The 17696-nt window shown below is 36.6% G+C and overlaps 1 protein-coding gene and 1 pseudogene across 1 annotated transcript; both read left to right on the forward strand.

The window, feature by feature from the left end:
- The first annotated feature begins 842 nt into the window (after positions 1–842).
- On the forward strand, positions 843–1334 carry LOC145007072 (putative mitochondrial protein AtMg00820). The gene has a single exon (XM_078966071.1). It carries the CDS (start codon positions 843–845, stop codon positions 1332–1334), a length of 492 nt encoding a protein of 163 aa, XP_078822197.1.
- Positions 1335–1679: 345 nt separating this feature from the next.
- LOC145007073 (secreted RxLR effector protein 161 pseudogene) lies at positions 1680–2303 on the forward strand (annotated as a pseudogene).
- The last annotated feature ends 15393 nt before the right edge of the window (positions 2304–17696 follow it).

Genomic DNA, 17696 nt, shown 5'->3' on the forward strand with positions numbered 1-17696 from the left:
TGGAGAGCATCAAACCGAGTGGAACTCGTACACACTGATCTATGTGGGCCAATAAAACCTGAATCACCAAGTGGGAAAATGTCGTTTATGGTGTTGATTGATGATATTTCTAGGAAGGGATGGGTATATTTTTTTTTAAAGAAAAGTGAGACTTTTGAAACTTTCAAAAGGTTTAACTCTATGGTTGAAAATGAAACGGGGCTGACCATTAAAGGGCAAAGAAGTGACCAAGGAGGGGAGTTCACTTCATATAAAATTGATGATTTATGTGGGGAGTTCGGAATTAAAAGACAATTAACGATGGCGTATACTATGCATCAAAATGGAGTAGCTGAACATCATAACAGAACTTTAATGAATATGGTTAGATGTCTCTTGCTTGAGAAAAACATGCCCAAATGGTTGTGGTCAGAAGCAGCCAATTGGGCCTGTTTCATCCTGAACACATGTGCTACCAAATCAAAAGCATATAGGATGTATGACCCCATACAACAAAAGGTTATCATAAGCAAGGATGTAGTTTTCTCAGAAAATGAAGCATGGGTCTGGGACGCAGAGGTGTTTGGTAGTGAAGATTTATTAATTCCTTATGATGATGGGGAAGAAAATCAGGAAGAAAAACTTGATGAGTTACAATCCGATGTGACAGGTCCTACATTGGATACTAATGTGAATCAAAGTCCCTCTAGAACTCCAGAGAGTGCAGATGAAGTACAGGTGGATAATACCCCTCAGTCTGTCATACCTCCTTATGTCATGGAGCCTAGGGACTGAAATGAAGGCAACTATTTTGTAGGGCCTAAAGGAACATTTCAAAAGGGACAACTAATGCCCCTATTTAGATGAGAGACTATAAGAGCGGGGAAGGATTGTCAGATGATGAAGCTGACTTATCTATGTACAATTACGATGAGGTTGACTTTGCTATGTATAGTTTATTTGAGGAGCCCACAAGTTATGAAGAAGCAATCAAAGAACCCAAGTGGATTCAAGCGATGGAACAAGAAATGGAGTCTATAAAGAAAAATAAAACTTGGGAATTGGTGGATAGGCCAGAAAGAATAAAACCAATTGGGGTTAAATGGTTATTTAAAACAAAGTTAAATGAGAAAGGGAAAGTGGATAAATATAAGGCTCGATTGGTTGTGAAAGGATATTTACAAAAAAGAGGTATAGACTACACTGAAGTTTATGAAGTAGTGGTAAGATATGATACAGTTCAAAGCATTGTTGCAGTGGCTACTCAAAAGGGATGGAAGATAAACCAACTTGATGTAAAGTGTGCTTTCTTAAATGGGGATTTGAAAGAAACAGTGTTTATAGAGAAACCATAAGGCTTTGTTAAAAATGGAGAAGAACTCAAGGTGTGTAGATTAAAGAGGGCTCTTTATGGTTTAAAATAGGCACCATGTGGCTGGTTTAACCAAATTGAAAACTACTTCATGAGGGATGGTTTTGAGAAGAGTCATTACGATCATACTTTTTTTATTAATAAAACAACAAAAAGAGTGGTGATTGTAAGTTGTATGTTGACGACCTAATTTATACAGGTGATAATGAGGTGATATGTGGAGAGTTTAAAGAGTTAATGATGCAGGAATTCGAAATGATAGACCTAGGTGCTATGAAATATATATTTCTTAGGTGTGGAGGTGATTCAAGACACTACTGGGATAATCATGTGCCAAAAGAAGTATGCCAAAGAACTGCTAGAACGGTTTCACATGTGGGAGTGTAACGCTGTGAAAAACCCTATAGTTCCTAAAACTACAGTTACGAATGCGGGAAAGGGAAGCAAGGTGAACGAAATAGAGTATAAATGCTTGGTGGGAAGTCTCATGTACCTCACAGTCACGAGACCAGACCTTTTGTATGCAATTTGTTTTATTTCCAGATTCATGGCTGATCCTCATGAAGAACACATGGCATTGGCTAAGAGAATTCTAAGATATGTCAAGGGAACCTACAGTTTTGGGTTATTTTATGTTCAAAATCCTATAGCAAAGCTAAAGGTCTATACGGATAGTGACTACGCACGTGATGTAGAAGATAGAAACAACACGTTCGGGTATGCATGCATTCTAAGCAATGCATCAATATGTTGGAGTTCTAGGAAACAAGATATTGTTACACTTTCGTCTACTGAAGCCGATTACGTGGCTGCTACAGCATGTGCATGTCACAGTGTTTGGCTCAAAGGATTTTTGAGATTCATTGTGACAATAGTTCTACTATCAAGCTGTCGAAGAATCTTGTTCTACATAGAAGGACCAAGCACATCGATGTGCAGTTTCATTACTTGAGAAACTTAGTAAATAAAGGAAAGGTGTAGCTGTCATTTTTCCCTTCATCTGACCAGGTGGCTGATGTCATGACCAAACCGGTAAAGTTAGATGTGTTTGAAAAAAATGAGGAAAATGCTTGGAGTAGAAGATTTGAATTGTTAAACTAAAGGGTAAACCCTGTTTCAGTTTAAGGGAAGGATTTGAAGTGGGCTTGTCTTTTGTTTTGGTCTGTTAAATAATTAGGCTTCAGCACAACTTGTTTGTTAGTTGGTTTTGGTGATCGAGTCTTTTGATTTGTCTTGGTTATAAGGAGTCATGAGTTATGTCTATTTAGCTTCTTCAGTTATCATCTCATGTAAGCTATTTATAGTTGCTTTTGTTCATCAAATAAGAGATAAGAAAACTTGATTGATTCATATTCTCTGATATTTGCCACTTTACAGTGATTGAATGGTTAAGATGTTGTTCAGTGATTCGATAGGCTTCATTTTCGATATTCCTTTGATAAAAAAAATTCGTTATCAATGGTGCTGTGAAAATCTTCGTTACCTGGTTCACGAATTGGGGAAGAAGATAACAAAATTTTTCGAAGTTTGCACCTGAACTTTAGAAGATATGGGAAAAGAGGTCCACTTTCAAAATTGTAGCAAAAGTTTTTAAGGATGCAGATTTTTCAAAATAGTCCTTAAAGTTTCGAAACTTTAACTGTTTATACCCATTTTCGAAAGATGAACTGATTTTTGAAAGTTTGAAGAAAAGTGGAAGAAATTTCGAAACTAGTCCCTGAAGTTTCGAAAATTTGGTAGACCATACCCAAATACGAAAATGGACTAATTTTTTGAGAAATTGAAGATTGTACATTTCAGGCCCCTGCAGTTTGTGCGATGTAACGCCCGCAGATTCGTGCTAGTCAATTTAAGGACGATAAGTGTCAAAAATGACTTTTTGATAGAGGATTATTTAGAATAAATAATCTCAACTAAGTTTTAGTATATGTTACAAGGTTTCCGTACATATAAAGAACGCTGAAATCCGAGTTATAACGAAGAAGTTATGACCTGTCGAAGTTTCGCGACAAAACCGACACGACACTGGGAATCATAAAAAGTGAGTTTATGATAGAGTACTTTTTAGCCTTAGGATTGTAAATGAATGTTCTAGAGTATGTCTCTACCTACGCGTGGATATAAAGAACGTTGAAAACGGAGTTTGTATGCAAAAGTTATGACCTTCTGAAGATATAGCTGTCTGAGGGCATGACACGTTGCGCCTGCACCCGAACCTATCATAATGACAGAAGTTCAGGAAATGATTCCAACCATGATAGACTGAGTAAATGGAGGAAATTAGAAGGTTACAATAGTGAATGATACCTATCAGATGATATCATAAGAACAATATCTTGCCTTCAGAATACATATAATAAAATAACAATACGTATAGAGGAGTACGGTACATCGGAATGTAATTCCTGAAATTTTCTTATCGTCTGGCGTTTCCATCACCAACCGAGTTGAAGCACAATTATGTTGAAGATATGCATGGAAGAAGTCCTACTAGAGACTAGGGAAAATTTTAAGATTATTTGGACACATTGGTATGTGTTAAAATGTTTTGTGATTTTAGGAGATAAGAACATGGGGACTGTGAGACAATACTTGGGACAATTATGAGTTGGTGTGAATGGTAGTAGAGGCCTATACTACCGGAAGCACAAGACTCGCACTTGGATCAGGGAAAGTCATAAGGTTACCAAGAAGTTAGTAATTGATTCCGTTTTGCTCAAGTTTGTCGTTACCATTGTTTAGGTAATGACTAAGAGGATGATTTTTATTCTGACCCTAGTGGTCATATCATATCGAGTCTGACTAAGATATGTATTCTACATGGTTCATAGAACCAAGTTAGATGTAGCATCCGACTTAAGCCAAAAGATTGAAGTGAAAGATAATCGAAGCGATAAATAGAAGTATCGCGACCATCATTTAGGTAAGAAAGCCTATAGCTAGAAATTCTACATGATAAAATGTGATTATATCACATTAGAACATGAAGGAAGGTATATTCCATTATGGAATTTGACTCTAAAAGACTTGAGTCTTAGCATTGAGTCTAAGAGTTGTATCATACAATGAGAGGTCATTAAAACATGACCCATCGGTCTGTTATCTTAATCGAAGTAAAGAACTTCTCTTAAATTAAGTCTATTTAAGTAGAAGTAATATTCTCCAATAAGGATCGATTTTGTAACTCGAAGGTTACCATTGAAAGCCCAATATAGGATAAAGAGAGGGTGCAAGATTGAGCACCACTTGCGGTCAAGAAGTCCAAGAGTTAGATACTCATTCGAAGGAACATAGAAGTTATAGTTATTACCTAGGATGAAGAGATAACACATGGAGTCATTATACAAGCCCTGTTTTGTTGATGATTCCGGGACGTAATTATCCTAAGAGGAGATAATTGTAACGTCTGTAGATTCGTGTTAGTCAATTTAGTGATGATAAGCATCAAAAATTACTTTTTGATAGAGGATTATTTAGAATAAATAATCTCTACTAAGTTGTAGTATATGTCACAAGGTTTCCGTACATATAAATAACGTTGAAATCTGAGTTATAACGAAGAAGTTATGACCTGTCGAAGTTTCGCGACAAAACCCGCACGACACCGGGAATCATAAAAAGTGAGTTTATGATAGAATAAGTTTTAGCCTTAGGATACTAAATGAAAGTTGTAGAGTATTTCTCCACCTACGCGTGGATATAAAGAACGTTGAAAACGGAGTTCGTATGCAAAAGTTATGACCTTCTGAAGATGTAGTTGTCTGAGAGCATGACACGTGGCAGAAACCCTAGCCGCCTTAAGTCACGACGTGAACATGAAATTCACGATGTGAAATGTGTCAGGGCCACTAATCAGGGCTAGAAAACACATGTTAAATCTACAGGATGACTCATGGAAGTTCACGACGTGAACCTATCATGTTCACTACGTGAATGGCCCCAGAACACCCTATAAATAGCAAGTTCAGCCATTTCATTCCTTACACCATTTCTTTTTTTTTTTTTCTCTCTCTCTCTCTCTCTCTCTCTCTCGTTTCCGAAGGACGTTTCCGCATCCCAAGCCCGACGATCACGAACCGCCGACCGTTTCTAGTTAGATTCTATCAACTCATGCTACTAATGTGAGTGCATATTACATTCATCTTACACACAGATATGAAGTATTCTTTATAAAATTATGTGCTATATGTGTATATTATCTGAATACATGTTGTCTAGGCTGGATGATCGATTTTATATACATTTTAAATGATTTAAACTGTATATGTATTTTGTATCTACAAATATGTTGGGGTAAAACATGGGTAGATAAAATAGTTGTTGTGTGATGAAAAATGAGTTGGAAGGTGGGATGAAAGGCAATATAGATCATGTGATGAGGGTGAGAGGTGAAAAGTGAGAAAAGCCTTTACCTAAATGGTGACCTTGTCATCTAGGAGAGTATGGATGACAACCACAGACTATTCTAGACAGTCCAGTGGAACACTAGCAGGCTCGCAACCTGTAGGTGTTGTGAACAACGTGTTCACCCGGTGTACTCTAAAAATCCATTGACATGTATTTCGAGTGGATTGCCGAAAATAATACTGTTGATATATGAGCTATTGACTTAGCACTCGCTGGATAAACCCTGGTGACGATGTGACTTCGTGCCTATTCCTTAAGTTGTATAAACCCTAGCGACGATGTGACTTCGTGCCTATTCCTTAAGTTGTATAAACCTTGGCGACAATGTGACTTCGTGCCTATTCCTTAAGTTGTATAAACCCTGATGACGATGTGAATTCGTGCCTATTCCTTAAGTTGTATAAACCGTGGAGACGATCTGACTTCGTTCCTAATCCTTAGGAATGAATGAATGAGAAATAGCTGATTCTTAGGGTAGATCCTTAAGATTAAAGAAGATAATGGGGATGGGTAATTGGGTTGATTGTTTGATGTTTAAACATAATAATTATATTATTGTGGGTTGAAAACCATATGTACTCACCAGGTTTCCCAACCTGACCCACTAAGGTTATTTGTATCACAGGTATCGATATGAAGCTACTTTACACTAAGAGATTAAAGGAGATGTGGATCACTAGTGTAAATAAATGTACGTTCTATTTATGCTTATATTTCCGTATTGACGTTGACATCCCAAAGTTTTAATATGAATAAAATACATTTCTTCAAAAATGCTTTGATAACGTATTTATCATGTTTTTCTGGGAACAAATTCCGCAACATTTTTATTAAAAGAAGTACTCTGATTTTTATAAAGCATAAACAAAATCAGTCTTTTCTGGCCGTGAAATTTGGGGATGTCACATGCGAATTGACGCTTTCTACCCAATTTCGCAAACTGGGGAGAGTTTCACATTTTTGGCTATTTTGGGCGCACCGTGTCACACCCCGCTAAAGCGGAAACGCAAGGTATGACAGCGATAACGGTTTCATTGCAAAAGATAAAGATACATCACCATAGCAGTATTTAAAAGTTTACAACCCATAGCTTCAAAAGAACAAAATACAAGTTTTTCAAAATAACATTGTTCAAAATATAGCTTCATAATAGCTTCAACACGATGCAGCATGCTCTATGATGATGAATCTTTACATCCACTTACTAATTATTTCCTGAAAAAGCATGTAAAACGAGCGTCAACTATGAAAATAGTTGGTGAGTATCACAAGTTTATAAAATCGAGCGTACAATAAGGCTTTTCGTAAATACAAGTACATTGCTTCAATGATAAACAAGTTGATTGCTATTAATGAATACAAGTTTATTGCTATAACGAGAAACGCGTTTGTATGTGTATGAGCAAACAATGAGTCTCAACCAAACCTATGACTGAAGCCCTATCGAGATCTATGCTTATCGTTCCATAGATGAATATGGTATCATGCACTCCAGCGATTCGGGCGAGTGAGGAGTTGTCAATTCCTAATAGCGCTATCCATAACGACCATTGGCTCAAAGAGTTAATGGTTAGAGATAAGGGAAGGGCCTTAGTACGATAAGTTCTCATGTTCCGTGTTGCATAGACATACATAAAGAAACATAGCAATACAATAGCAATCATGTTTGATACAATTCAATTTAAGTACAACATGCAAACAATAGTTTTTCTGGACATGCTTTTCCACCCCAAAACATAAAACTGAAAATAGGGGAGTGCGTGAATACTCACAGTATGCTAAATATAACAACCAAGTTTATACGAGTTAGATAAATACAACGGATATAAATAGTTTAGGACATGCTTTTCCACCCCAAAACATTTAAAAACATAAAATAGGGGATTGGTGAATACTCACGATGTTTTGTGTAGACACAAGCGGTACTTCGGGATGCACCAACGTCTTACTACCGGGATCCTACGACACCAAACACACGCACTAGTGAGTTTCCATGTCGATATCTAATGCTAATATACTAAACTCTACATATAGGGAAATGCCAATTTATGTTTTAGTATTGGATTTATATCATTTTGTTACACTTTTTCTGATGTATTGAAATTTTACAAGTCGTGCGATTAATTACAACCTTGGAAGGTTAATTTTCCAAATTTTAAGTCTCAATAACAACATAAATTCACGAAAAATAGCATTCGAGGGATAAAAATTCTCAAACTTTTTATTTAACTGTTAATACACAATACTAAGCTGGGAAAATTATAAAAATGGATTTCCAAGCTGTTTAATTATATTTTATAATTTTTGAGCATTTATTTCAATAAAAATTGAAATAAATAGTAAACAGTTTCCAAAATTACCCAAACTTTTTATTTAATTGTTATTATACATAAATAGGCTGGGAAAAATATAAAATATATTTTTCAGTGGTTATTTGTATTTTTCCTTGTTTTATTCCTTTAAATAGTCATTAATTAAAGAAATATTATTAAACAGTTAAAATAAATTACCATAAATTTTTGTAACATCATTTACAGTATAAATATCTTGGGAAAAATATCAAAAGTGGTTTTCATAATGTATAAACTGGTTTTGGGTATTTATGTATATTTAAGTGAATTTTAGTGCAATTAACTTTAGAAAATAAGGGAAAAATAGTTTACAGTGGAGAAAAATATTCAAAATTTTTATGTAACCTCCTACTATATAATATGATATCCTGGCAAATTTTCATGAATTTTGGATAATCAGAACTATTTTTCCCATTTTTAAGCCATTATAATTACCAAAAATTGGGAAAAATAGCTAGACATGATGAAAAATCTTGAAATTATTTTCTTGAGTCACCCATCACAAGTAAGGTATGCGAAAATTGTTAGATACAATTTTCACATCCTAAAAAGTGGTTTTGTAATTTATCATGTCCTAAATAAAAGAAAATTAGAAATCATATGAAACAGTAACAAAAATTGCTGAAATTTGGTGAGGGGTCATTATTCCCCATAAGTATCATCCATGAATTTATTTAGGATTTATTGACCTCTGGAAGTATTTTATATGATTTATACCCTTGGTTTTAGCAATAATTCTAATAAATCAAATAAATAACAAAAGCTCTTGAAATTTTCCAGATTATCTCATGCATGCAAGGGCTTTCAAAAGTAAAAATGTTAAGAAGGTATTCAGAAGAGAAATGAGGGTAATGATTCCAAACAATTTAAGAAAAGTTGCATGCAATAATGCATGAAGTGTAGATGTGGCTGAGGTTCATGAATTTTTGTAGCCCATTCAGTGAGGTTTTAAGCCACGAAATTTCAACCATAACTCACTAGATATGTTAAGTTTCTAAGGTATTTTTCCTAAGATTTATGGTTGGGTTTAAGGCCATTGTTTAAGCAAGATAAAAATAGTGATCACAGAAAAAGAGCTGTATGCGCAACCTTTTTGTAAAATCTGCCAAAAATCGGATATTTAATATTTTACAGTAAGACCAGTTGGGTTTGAAAGTTAACTCGTGGAACTAACCAATACAAAAAGAATATCATGATTTGGTTAAAAAATGACTGAGTTATGACTGTTCAAAGTCGAACAAAATAATCTGGCAGATTGCATGTTTGCTTGTGTGCATTTTTAGGGTATTTCAATAAGAACATCATGCATGTCCTTGGTAAGGCCCGATTTCTAACACATGCATGGAATGAATGAGCATCCAAGATGTACTAGAAATGGTTTAATGCTTTCGTTCATGCATGAACACACAAGAAATGGAGAAGAACATGAAATATTATGTTTTGATGTCACATGATCATATGTGCTTCTTTTCCACTCCTTGCATGGGTTTGATCCCGGATTTTCACCATCTTTAACACATGCATTGTGTTATGGTGAGAATCTACAAACCACAAGGGGAGAATAAAGATTTCTAGCCATGGAAAGGCATAGAATCCGAAAAGTAGAGAAGACTAAGAAGAAAAAGAGGTTTAACCATGAAACTATGGAAGAAGATGTTGTTGTTTACCTTGGTTTTGATCTTGAGAGAAGTAAGAACACTTCAAGGGATTCAAAATCTGGAAATTTTGCAGAGGATTGAGAGGATTTTCGTGAGTTTAGAGAGAAGGAAGAAGAGAGTGAAGTGAGAGAGTGAAGTGGAAGAGGTGGAGTAAGGGTTTAGGCTTGATGATTGTGTTTTGGGGAAGAGAGAGGGCATGGGGAGAGGTGATGGCCGGTTTTTGCATGCCTTTTGGCCTCCTCTCTCCTAAATTTTAAACTTTATAAACTTCCCTCCCATATTTTATATAAAAACATTCATTTTTATAAAATGTTTATTAAGCAATTTGATTTATTTAAAAATCTTGTTTTCAACAAATAATTTATGATTAATACTTGTAATTTATATTTCTAGTTCATTGGTATAATCCATAATTTGATTAATATAATTTGATACTAGGAAGTTTATAGCCAAATTTTATAAAGTTTTTAAGCTTTATATTTTATAACTTTGGATTTTTGGCTCTTTAGGGTTTTTGGAACATTGTTTGGTATTCAACAACATGTTGAAGTATAATTAGAGTGTATTAATTTATTTTTAGAGTTTTATACCCTATTTCAATTATAACAAAGTTTGAAGCTTATTCTAATTATAGTATTGGCATTTCCTATTGTAGCTAAGCAACTTACTAGAATTGTAAGTATCAAGTATATTAGTCCTAGACCTTAGTTGGATCCTAGTTTATGCAAGATTTTTGACCTAATTTATACTACTAGGTCATGGCATGTTGTGCATGAATGGTTATTATAAAGATGCATGAGTCCAAGAATGACCTGAATTGACAGTTGTCACAGTATCCCCCACTTAAAAAGAATTTCGTCCCGAAATTCATTCTATATCATCGCTTGTCATCGCATGGGAATAGTTGCGGATACTTTTCCTTTATGTAATCCTCGCGCTCCCAGGTGTACTCCGGCCCGCGTTTTGAGTTCCATCGAACTTTCACAATCGGGATCTTACTCCGCTTAAGTTGTTTTACCTCCCTGTCAAGGATTTCTATCGGTTCCTCAACGAAGCTCAGCTTATCATTGATCTTAATTTCCTCCAGGGGTACTATTAATGTTTCGTCGGCTAGACATTTCTTAAGGTTGGAGACGTGGAATGTGTCGTGAATGGCGCTTAACTCTTGGGGCAATTGGAGTTTATACGCTACTGGACCAATCCTTTCAAGGATTTCAAAGGGTCCAACATATCTCGGGCTTAGTTTTCCTTTCTTACCAAAACGCACAAGCCCTTTCCAAGGCGACACTTTTAAAAGTACCTTGTCTCCTACTTGGAATTCTAATGGTTTTCGACGATTATCCGCATAACTTTTCTGACGATCTCTAGCAGCTTTAAGCTTATCTTTGATGATAGTAATCTTGTCAGATGTTTCCTGGATAAGTTCGACTCTAGTCAACTGTCTGTCACCGATTTCTGTCCAGCATAAGGGCGAACGACACTTGCATCCATACAATGCTTCATATGGAGCACATTGGATACTCGTGTGGTAACTGTTATTGTAGGAAAACTCAATTAGGGGCAAATGAGTATCCCAGTTTCCTTTGAACTCAATGACACACGCTCGTAGCATGTCTTCCAATGTTTGTATTGTTCTCTCTGTTTGCCCATCTGTCTGAGGGTGGTAAGCTGTGCTCAAATCTATCTTGGTTCCTAGTGCCCTCTGTAACATCCACCAAAATCGAGATGTAAAACGACTATCTCTATCAGAAATGATAGATAGGGGTACACCATGCAGAGAAACAATTTTGTCGATGTAGATTTGGGCCAATTTTTCCATCTTGAAATCTTCTCGAATAGGGAGAAAGTGAGCGGATTTCGTCAGTCGATCCACTATGACCCAAATTGAGTCGTGACCTCTAGCAGTTCTAGGGAGTTTGGTAACGAAATCCATAGATATTTGCTCCCATTTCCATTGGGGAATTTCAGGTTGTTAACCCTTGGAATCCAGACCCTGTCTTTAAAATAACGAACTCCATCAGGTTTGGTTTCAAATCTTTCTTCCAAACCATGTAAAGTTTCGCCTGGAAGATTTTCCTTGCATAACGCTTTCTCCTGGGCATTAATGATTTGAGATTTCAAGCTTGTCTGAATTACCATTCCCAAAGCTCTCACACGGGAAGGTTTCACTCTTACTTTCCTACTAAGAGCGTCGGCTACTACGTTAGCCTTTCCTGGGTGGTATCGTATCTCACAATCATAATCACTAAACAACTCTACCCATCTTCTCTGCCGCATGTTTAACATTTTCTGATCCAGGATATGCTGAAGGCTTTTGTGATCGGTATAAATGGTGCATTTGGTTCCGTACAAATAATGCCTCCATATCTTAAGGGCGAAAACTATTGCTCCTAGTTCTAGATCATGGGTGGTATAATTCTTCTCGTGCGGTTTGAGTTGTCTGGAAGCATATGCAATGACCCTATCTTTTTGCATTAGCACACATCCTAATCCTTGATGAGACGCATCACAATACACCACAAAGTTCTCTGATCCTTCTGGTAAAGCCAGAATTGGTGCATTGCACAGCTTGTTTTTCAGGATTTGAAACGCCTCTTCGTGTTTCTCTTCCCAGAGAAATTTTCTATCCTTTTGGGTCAAAGATGTTAATGGTTGAGCAATCCTAGAGAAATTCTCAATGAAGCGTCTGTAGTACCCAGCTAATCCTAGGAATTGTCGTATTTCTGTCGGGGTTTTGGGGGCCTCCCATTTCTTGATTGCCTCTATCTTAGCTGGATCTACATGGATTCCTCTTTCACCGATCACATGACCAAGAAAATGTACTTCCCGAATCCAAAATTCACACTTAGTGAACTTGGCATACAATTTTTGTTCCTTCAACAGCTCCAACACTAGCTTTAGATGTCTATTGTGATCTTCTTTGGTCCGCGAGTAAACAAGTATGTCATCGATAAAGACAATTATAAACCTGTCTAGGTATGGTCTACAGACCCTATTCATCAAATCCATGAATACAGCGGGTGCGTTCGTTAGTCCAAAAGGCATGACTAAGAATTCATAATGTCCATAACGGGTTCTAAACGCTGTCTTGTGAATGTCCTCTTCGTGAATTCTTAGCTGATGATACCCTGACCGAAGGTCGATTTTTGAGAAGTAGGAAGCGCCCTGCAACTGATCGAACAAGTCATCTATTCTAGGGAGGGGATATCGATTCTTGATTGTCAACTTGTTCAATTCTCTGTAATCAATGCACATTCGGAACGAACCATCTTTCTTTTTGACGAATAACACTGGGGCTCCCCAAGGTGAAGAACTTGGTCGAATAAACCCTTTGTCTAGAAGCTCTTGAAGTTGTCCGGATAGTTCTTGCATCTCGGATGGTGCAAGGCGATATGGTGCTTTTGCTACCGGTGCCGCTCCGGGAACTAAGTCTATCCGAAATTCGACCTGTCTATAAGGGGGTAGACCGGGCAATTCCTCCGGAAATACTTCGGGATAGTTTTGAACCACTGGAATCTCCTTGAGTTGCTTAGCTTCAGGTTCTCTTTCTAGCACATGGGCCATGCATGCAATACAATTCTTCTTCAGGTACTTGTGAACCTTCACGCTTGATACTATGTTTAAACTTCTTCCTGGCTTCTCACCGTGTATGATAAGGGTTTCTCCATTAGGGAGAGGCACTCTGATGACTTTCTCATAACAACCAATGTCTGCTCTATTTTTGGATAACCAATCCATCCCTACTATCACATCAAAACTACCTAGCTCTATAGGAATTAGGTCAATGCTAAAGAGTTTATCAGCTAAATTCAGAGTACAACCAGGAATTATATCACTAGCCCTAATTTCATACCCATCAGCAAGTTCAATAGCATATGCAATCCTCATCTTTACCGATTTCAAGCCAATTAACGGTCTAAATGCTAAAGAAACAAAACTCCTATCTGCTCCCGCATCGAATATTACTGATGCAAAGTGGTTGTTCAGGAGGAACGTACCTGTTATCACTTCAGGGTTCTGACGAGCTTCTTCTGCACCAATCACAAAGGCTACACCTCTTGGTTGTCTAACTTGATTTCCTTGAAAGTTTTGCCTGGCTTGGCCTTGTCCATGGTTACCAGGTCCATTGTTCAGTTTAGGACATGCTCTACGGAGATGATCAATACTCCCGCACTCGTAACATGTCCTTTTTCCCTCCTTATTCACCTTACAATACTTCGAGTAATGGCCTGTTTGCTTACAGTTTTGGCACACCGGGCAAGCTCCCTTGTGATGGAAGTTACACTTATTGCACTTCGGAAGCGGCCCTGAGTACTGCTTTCGCTCCTGCACTTCTTGTCCTTGAGTTTTCACTGGTTCTTGCTCCTGGGCTCTTACCATAAAGTTTCTTGAGACTTTCTGCTTCCTCCCTGACTTGCCTCCATACTTCTTCTCTCCCTGATCTGCTGGCTTCCTCTTGCTACTAGAGCTTTCCATTGTCGATGCTCCCATCCTTATCACATCACAATCAATAATAGCCAACCAAACATATAATATGCTGTCATCGCATGACCTGCCTCTCGTCTAGCAGCACTAGCAGTGTCAGCAGTCTCCATCGAATGCTGATACAGGATTTCCATTCCTGCCAAGACTTCATCCAAAACTTCTCGATGCCCAGCTGTCACAGCGAGACTGTGACGTTGGCCTGCTGCTATCGACTGCAATCTCCGGGACTCCTCCGGGGTCATACCTGGCTGTCGGACAGGTATCCCTATGACTTGCTGAGGTGAGGATGCTCTTGGTCCTGCATCGCTGGGTCCTACCCCGCTAGGTCCTGCCGTGCCATGTCCTGCTGTGCTGGCGGGTATCCTTCCTGGAATGGGGACACTCTTCCTCGCTGTCCTCCGAATGCGAAGTCCATAGAGCGGTGGCTGTGGCAACACCGATGTCGGTGATGCCTCGCGTCGTTGACTCGGGGCGTTGTCATTGCTGATCTCCACCGAGTTCCCAGTATCTTCCGTATCCTCTGATGGGTCTTCTTCTATCGAGGCGGGGGGATTACGTCGAGGGATAACGGTGACGTAGCCGGATTCATCGGCTGAGGCGGTAGCGCGGGAAGATGACGATCTTGACATAGTGGACTGTGACATAGTTTCAATGAGATATGAAATAAATGACAATGCATGCCTATAATATGCAATGCTTACACACACCAAAATTAACCTTTTGAAATTTTTAAATAAGGTTTTCTCAAATATTTTTGTTGAACATATTCCCATTATAATTAGCTCAAGCTTTGTATAAATCTTTTCTTAATTAAACATAGGTGATCAGGCTATGTTTAATCAAGGTCCAATAATACAACTCCCGACCTAATTAGACTAGTAATATGTTTGATGTAAAAAGAATTTCTTTGTAAGTTTTAGTTATAGGTTGTGTTTTCTTAAAGAAAAACCGATGTTCTCTATAACTTTAGCTCTGATACCACTTCTGTCACACCCCGCTAAAGCGGAAACGCAAGGTATGACAGCGATAACGGTTTCATTGCAAAAGATAAAGATACATCACCATAGCAGTATTTAAAAGTTTACAACCCATAGCTTCAAAAGAACAAAATACAAGTTTTTCAAAATAACATTGTTCAAAATATAGCTTCATAATAGCTTCAACACGATGCAGCATGCTCTATGATGATGAATCTTTACATCCACTTACTAATTATTTCCTGAAAAAGCATGTAAAACGAGCGTCAACTATGAAAATAGTTGGTGAGTATCACAAGTTTATAAAATCGAGCGTACAATAAGGCTTTTCGTAAATACAAGTACATTGCTTCAATGATAAACAAGTTGATTGCTATTAATGAATACAAGTTTATTGCTATAACGAGAAACGCGTTTGTATGTGTATGAGCAAACAATGAGTCTCAACCAAACCTATGACTGAAGCCCTATCGAGATCTATGCTTATCGTTCCATAGATGAATATGGTATCATGCACTCCAGCGATTCGGGCGAGTGAGGAGTTGTCAATTCCTAATAGCGCTATCCATAACGACCATTGGCTCAAAGAGTTAATGGTTAGAGATAAGGGAAGGGCCTTAGTACGATAAGTTCTCATGTTCCGTGTTGCATAGACATACATAAAGAAACATAGCAATACAATAGCAATCATGTTTGATACAATTCAATTTAAGTACAACATGCAAACAATAGTTTTTCTGGACATGCTTTTCCACCCCAAAACATAAAACTGAAAATAGGGGAGTGCGTGAATACTCACAGTATGCTAAATATAACAACCAAGTTTATACGAGTTAGATAAATACAACGGATATAAATAGTTTAGGACATGCTTTTCCACCCCAAAACATTTAAAAACATAAAATAGGGGATTGGTGAATACTCACGATGTTTTGTGTAGACACAAGCGGTACTTCGGGATGCACCAACGTCTTACTACCGGGATCCTACGACACCAAACACACGCACTAGTGAGTTTCCATGTCGATATCTAATGCTAATATACTAAACTCTACATATAGGGAAATGCCAATTTATGTTTTAGTATTGGATTTATATCATTTTGTTACACTTTTTCTGATGTATTGAAATTTTACAAGTCGTGCGATTAATTACAACCTTGGAAGGTTAATTTTCCAAATTTTAAGTCTCAATAACAACATAAATTCACGAAAAATAGCATTCGAGGGATAAAAATTCTCAAACTTTTTATTTAACTGTTAATACACAATACTAAGCTGGGAAAATTATAAAAATGGATTTCCAAGCTGTTTAATTATATTTTATAATTTTTGAGCATTTATTTCAATAAAAATTGAAATAAATAGTAAACAGTTTCCAAAATTACCCAAACTTTTTATTTAATTGTTATTATACATAAATAGGCTGGGAAAAATATAAAATATATTTTTCAGTGGTTATTTGTATTTTTCCTTGTTTTATTCCTTTAAATAGTCATTAATTAAAGAAATATTATTAAACAGTTAAAATAAATTACCATAAATTTTTGTAACATCATTTACAGTATAAATATCTTGGGAAAAATATCAAAAGTGGTTTTCATAATGTATAAACTGGTTTTGGGTATTTATGTATATTTAAGTGAATTTTAGTGCAATTAACTTTAGAAAATAAGGGAAAAATAGTTTACAGTGGAGAAAAATATTCAAAATTTTTATGTAACCTCCTACTATATAATATGATATCCTGGCAAATTTTCATGAATTTTGGATAATCAGAACTATTTTTCCCATTTTTAAGCCATTATAATTACCAAAAATTGGGAAAAATAGCTAGACATGATGAAAAATCTTGAAATTATTTTCTTGAGTCACCCATCACAAGTAAGGTATGCGAAAATTGTTAGATACAATTTTCACATCCTAAAAAGTGGTTTTGTAATTTATCATGTCCTAAATAAAAGAAAATTAGAAATCATATGAAACAGTAACAAAAATTGCTGAAATTTGGTGAGGGGTCATTATTCCCCATAAGTATCATCCATGAATTTATTTAGGATTTATTGACCTCTGGAAGTATTTTATATGATTTATACCCTTGGTTTTAGCAATAATTCTAATAAATCAAATAAATAACAAAAGCTCTTGAAATTTTCCAGATTATCTCATGCATGCAAGGGCTTTCAAAAGTAAAAATGTTAAGAAGGTATTCAGAAGAGAAATGAGGGTAATGATTCCAAACAATTTAAGAAAAGTTGCATGCAATAATGCATGAAGTGTAGATGTGGCTGAGGTTCATGAATTTTTGTAGCCCATTCAGTGAGGTTTTAAGCCACGAAATTTCAACCATAACTCACTAGATATGTTAAGTTTCTAAGGTATTTTTCCTAAGATTTATGGTTGGGTTTAAGGCCATTGTTTAAGCAAGATAAAAATAGTGATCACAGAAAAAGAGCTGTATGCGCAAC

Source organism: Lactuca saligna, chromosome 7 (genome assembly GCF_052625555.1).
Source record: "Lactuca saligna cultivar CGN05327 chromosome 7, ASM5262555v1, whole genome shotgun sequence".
Lineage (NCBI taxonomy): Eukaryota > Viridiplantae > Streptophyta > Magnoliopsida > Asterales > Asteraceae > Lactuca > Lactuca saligna.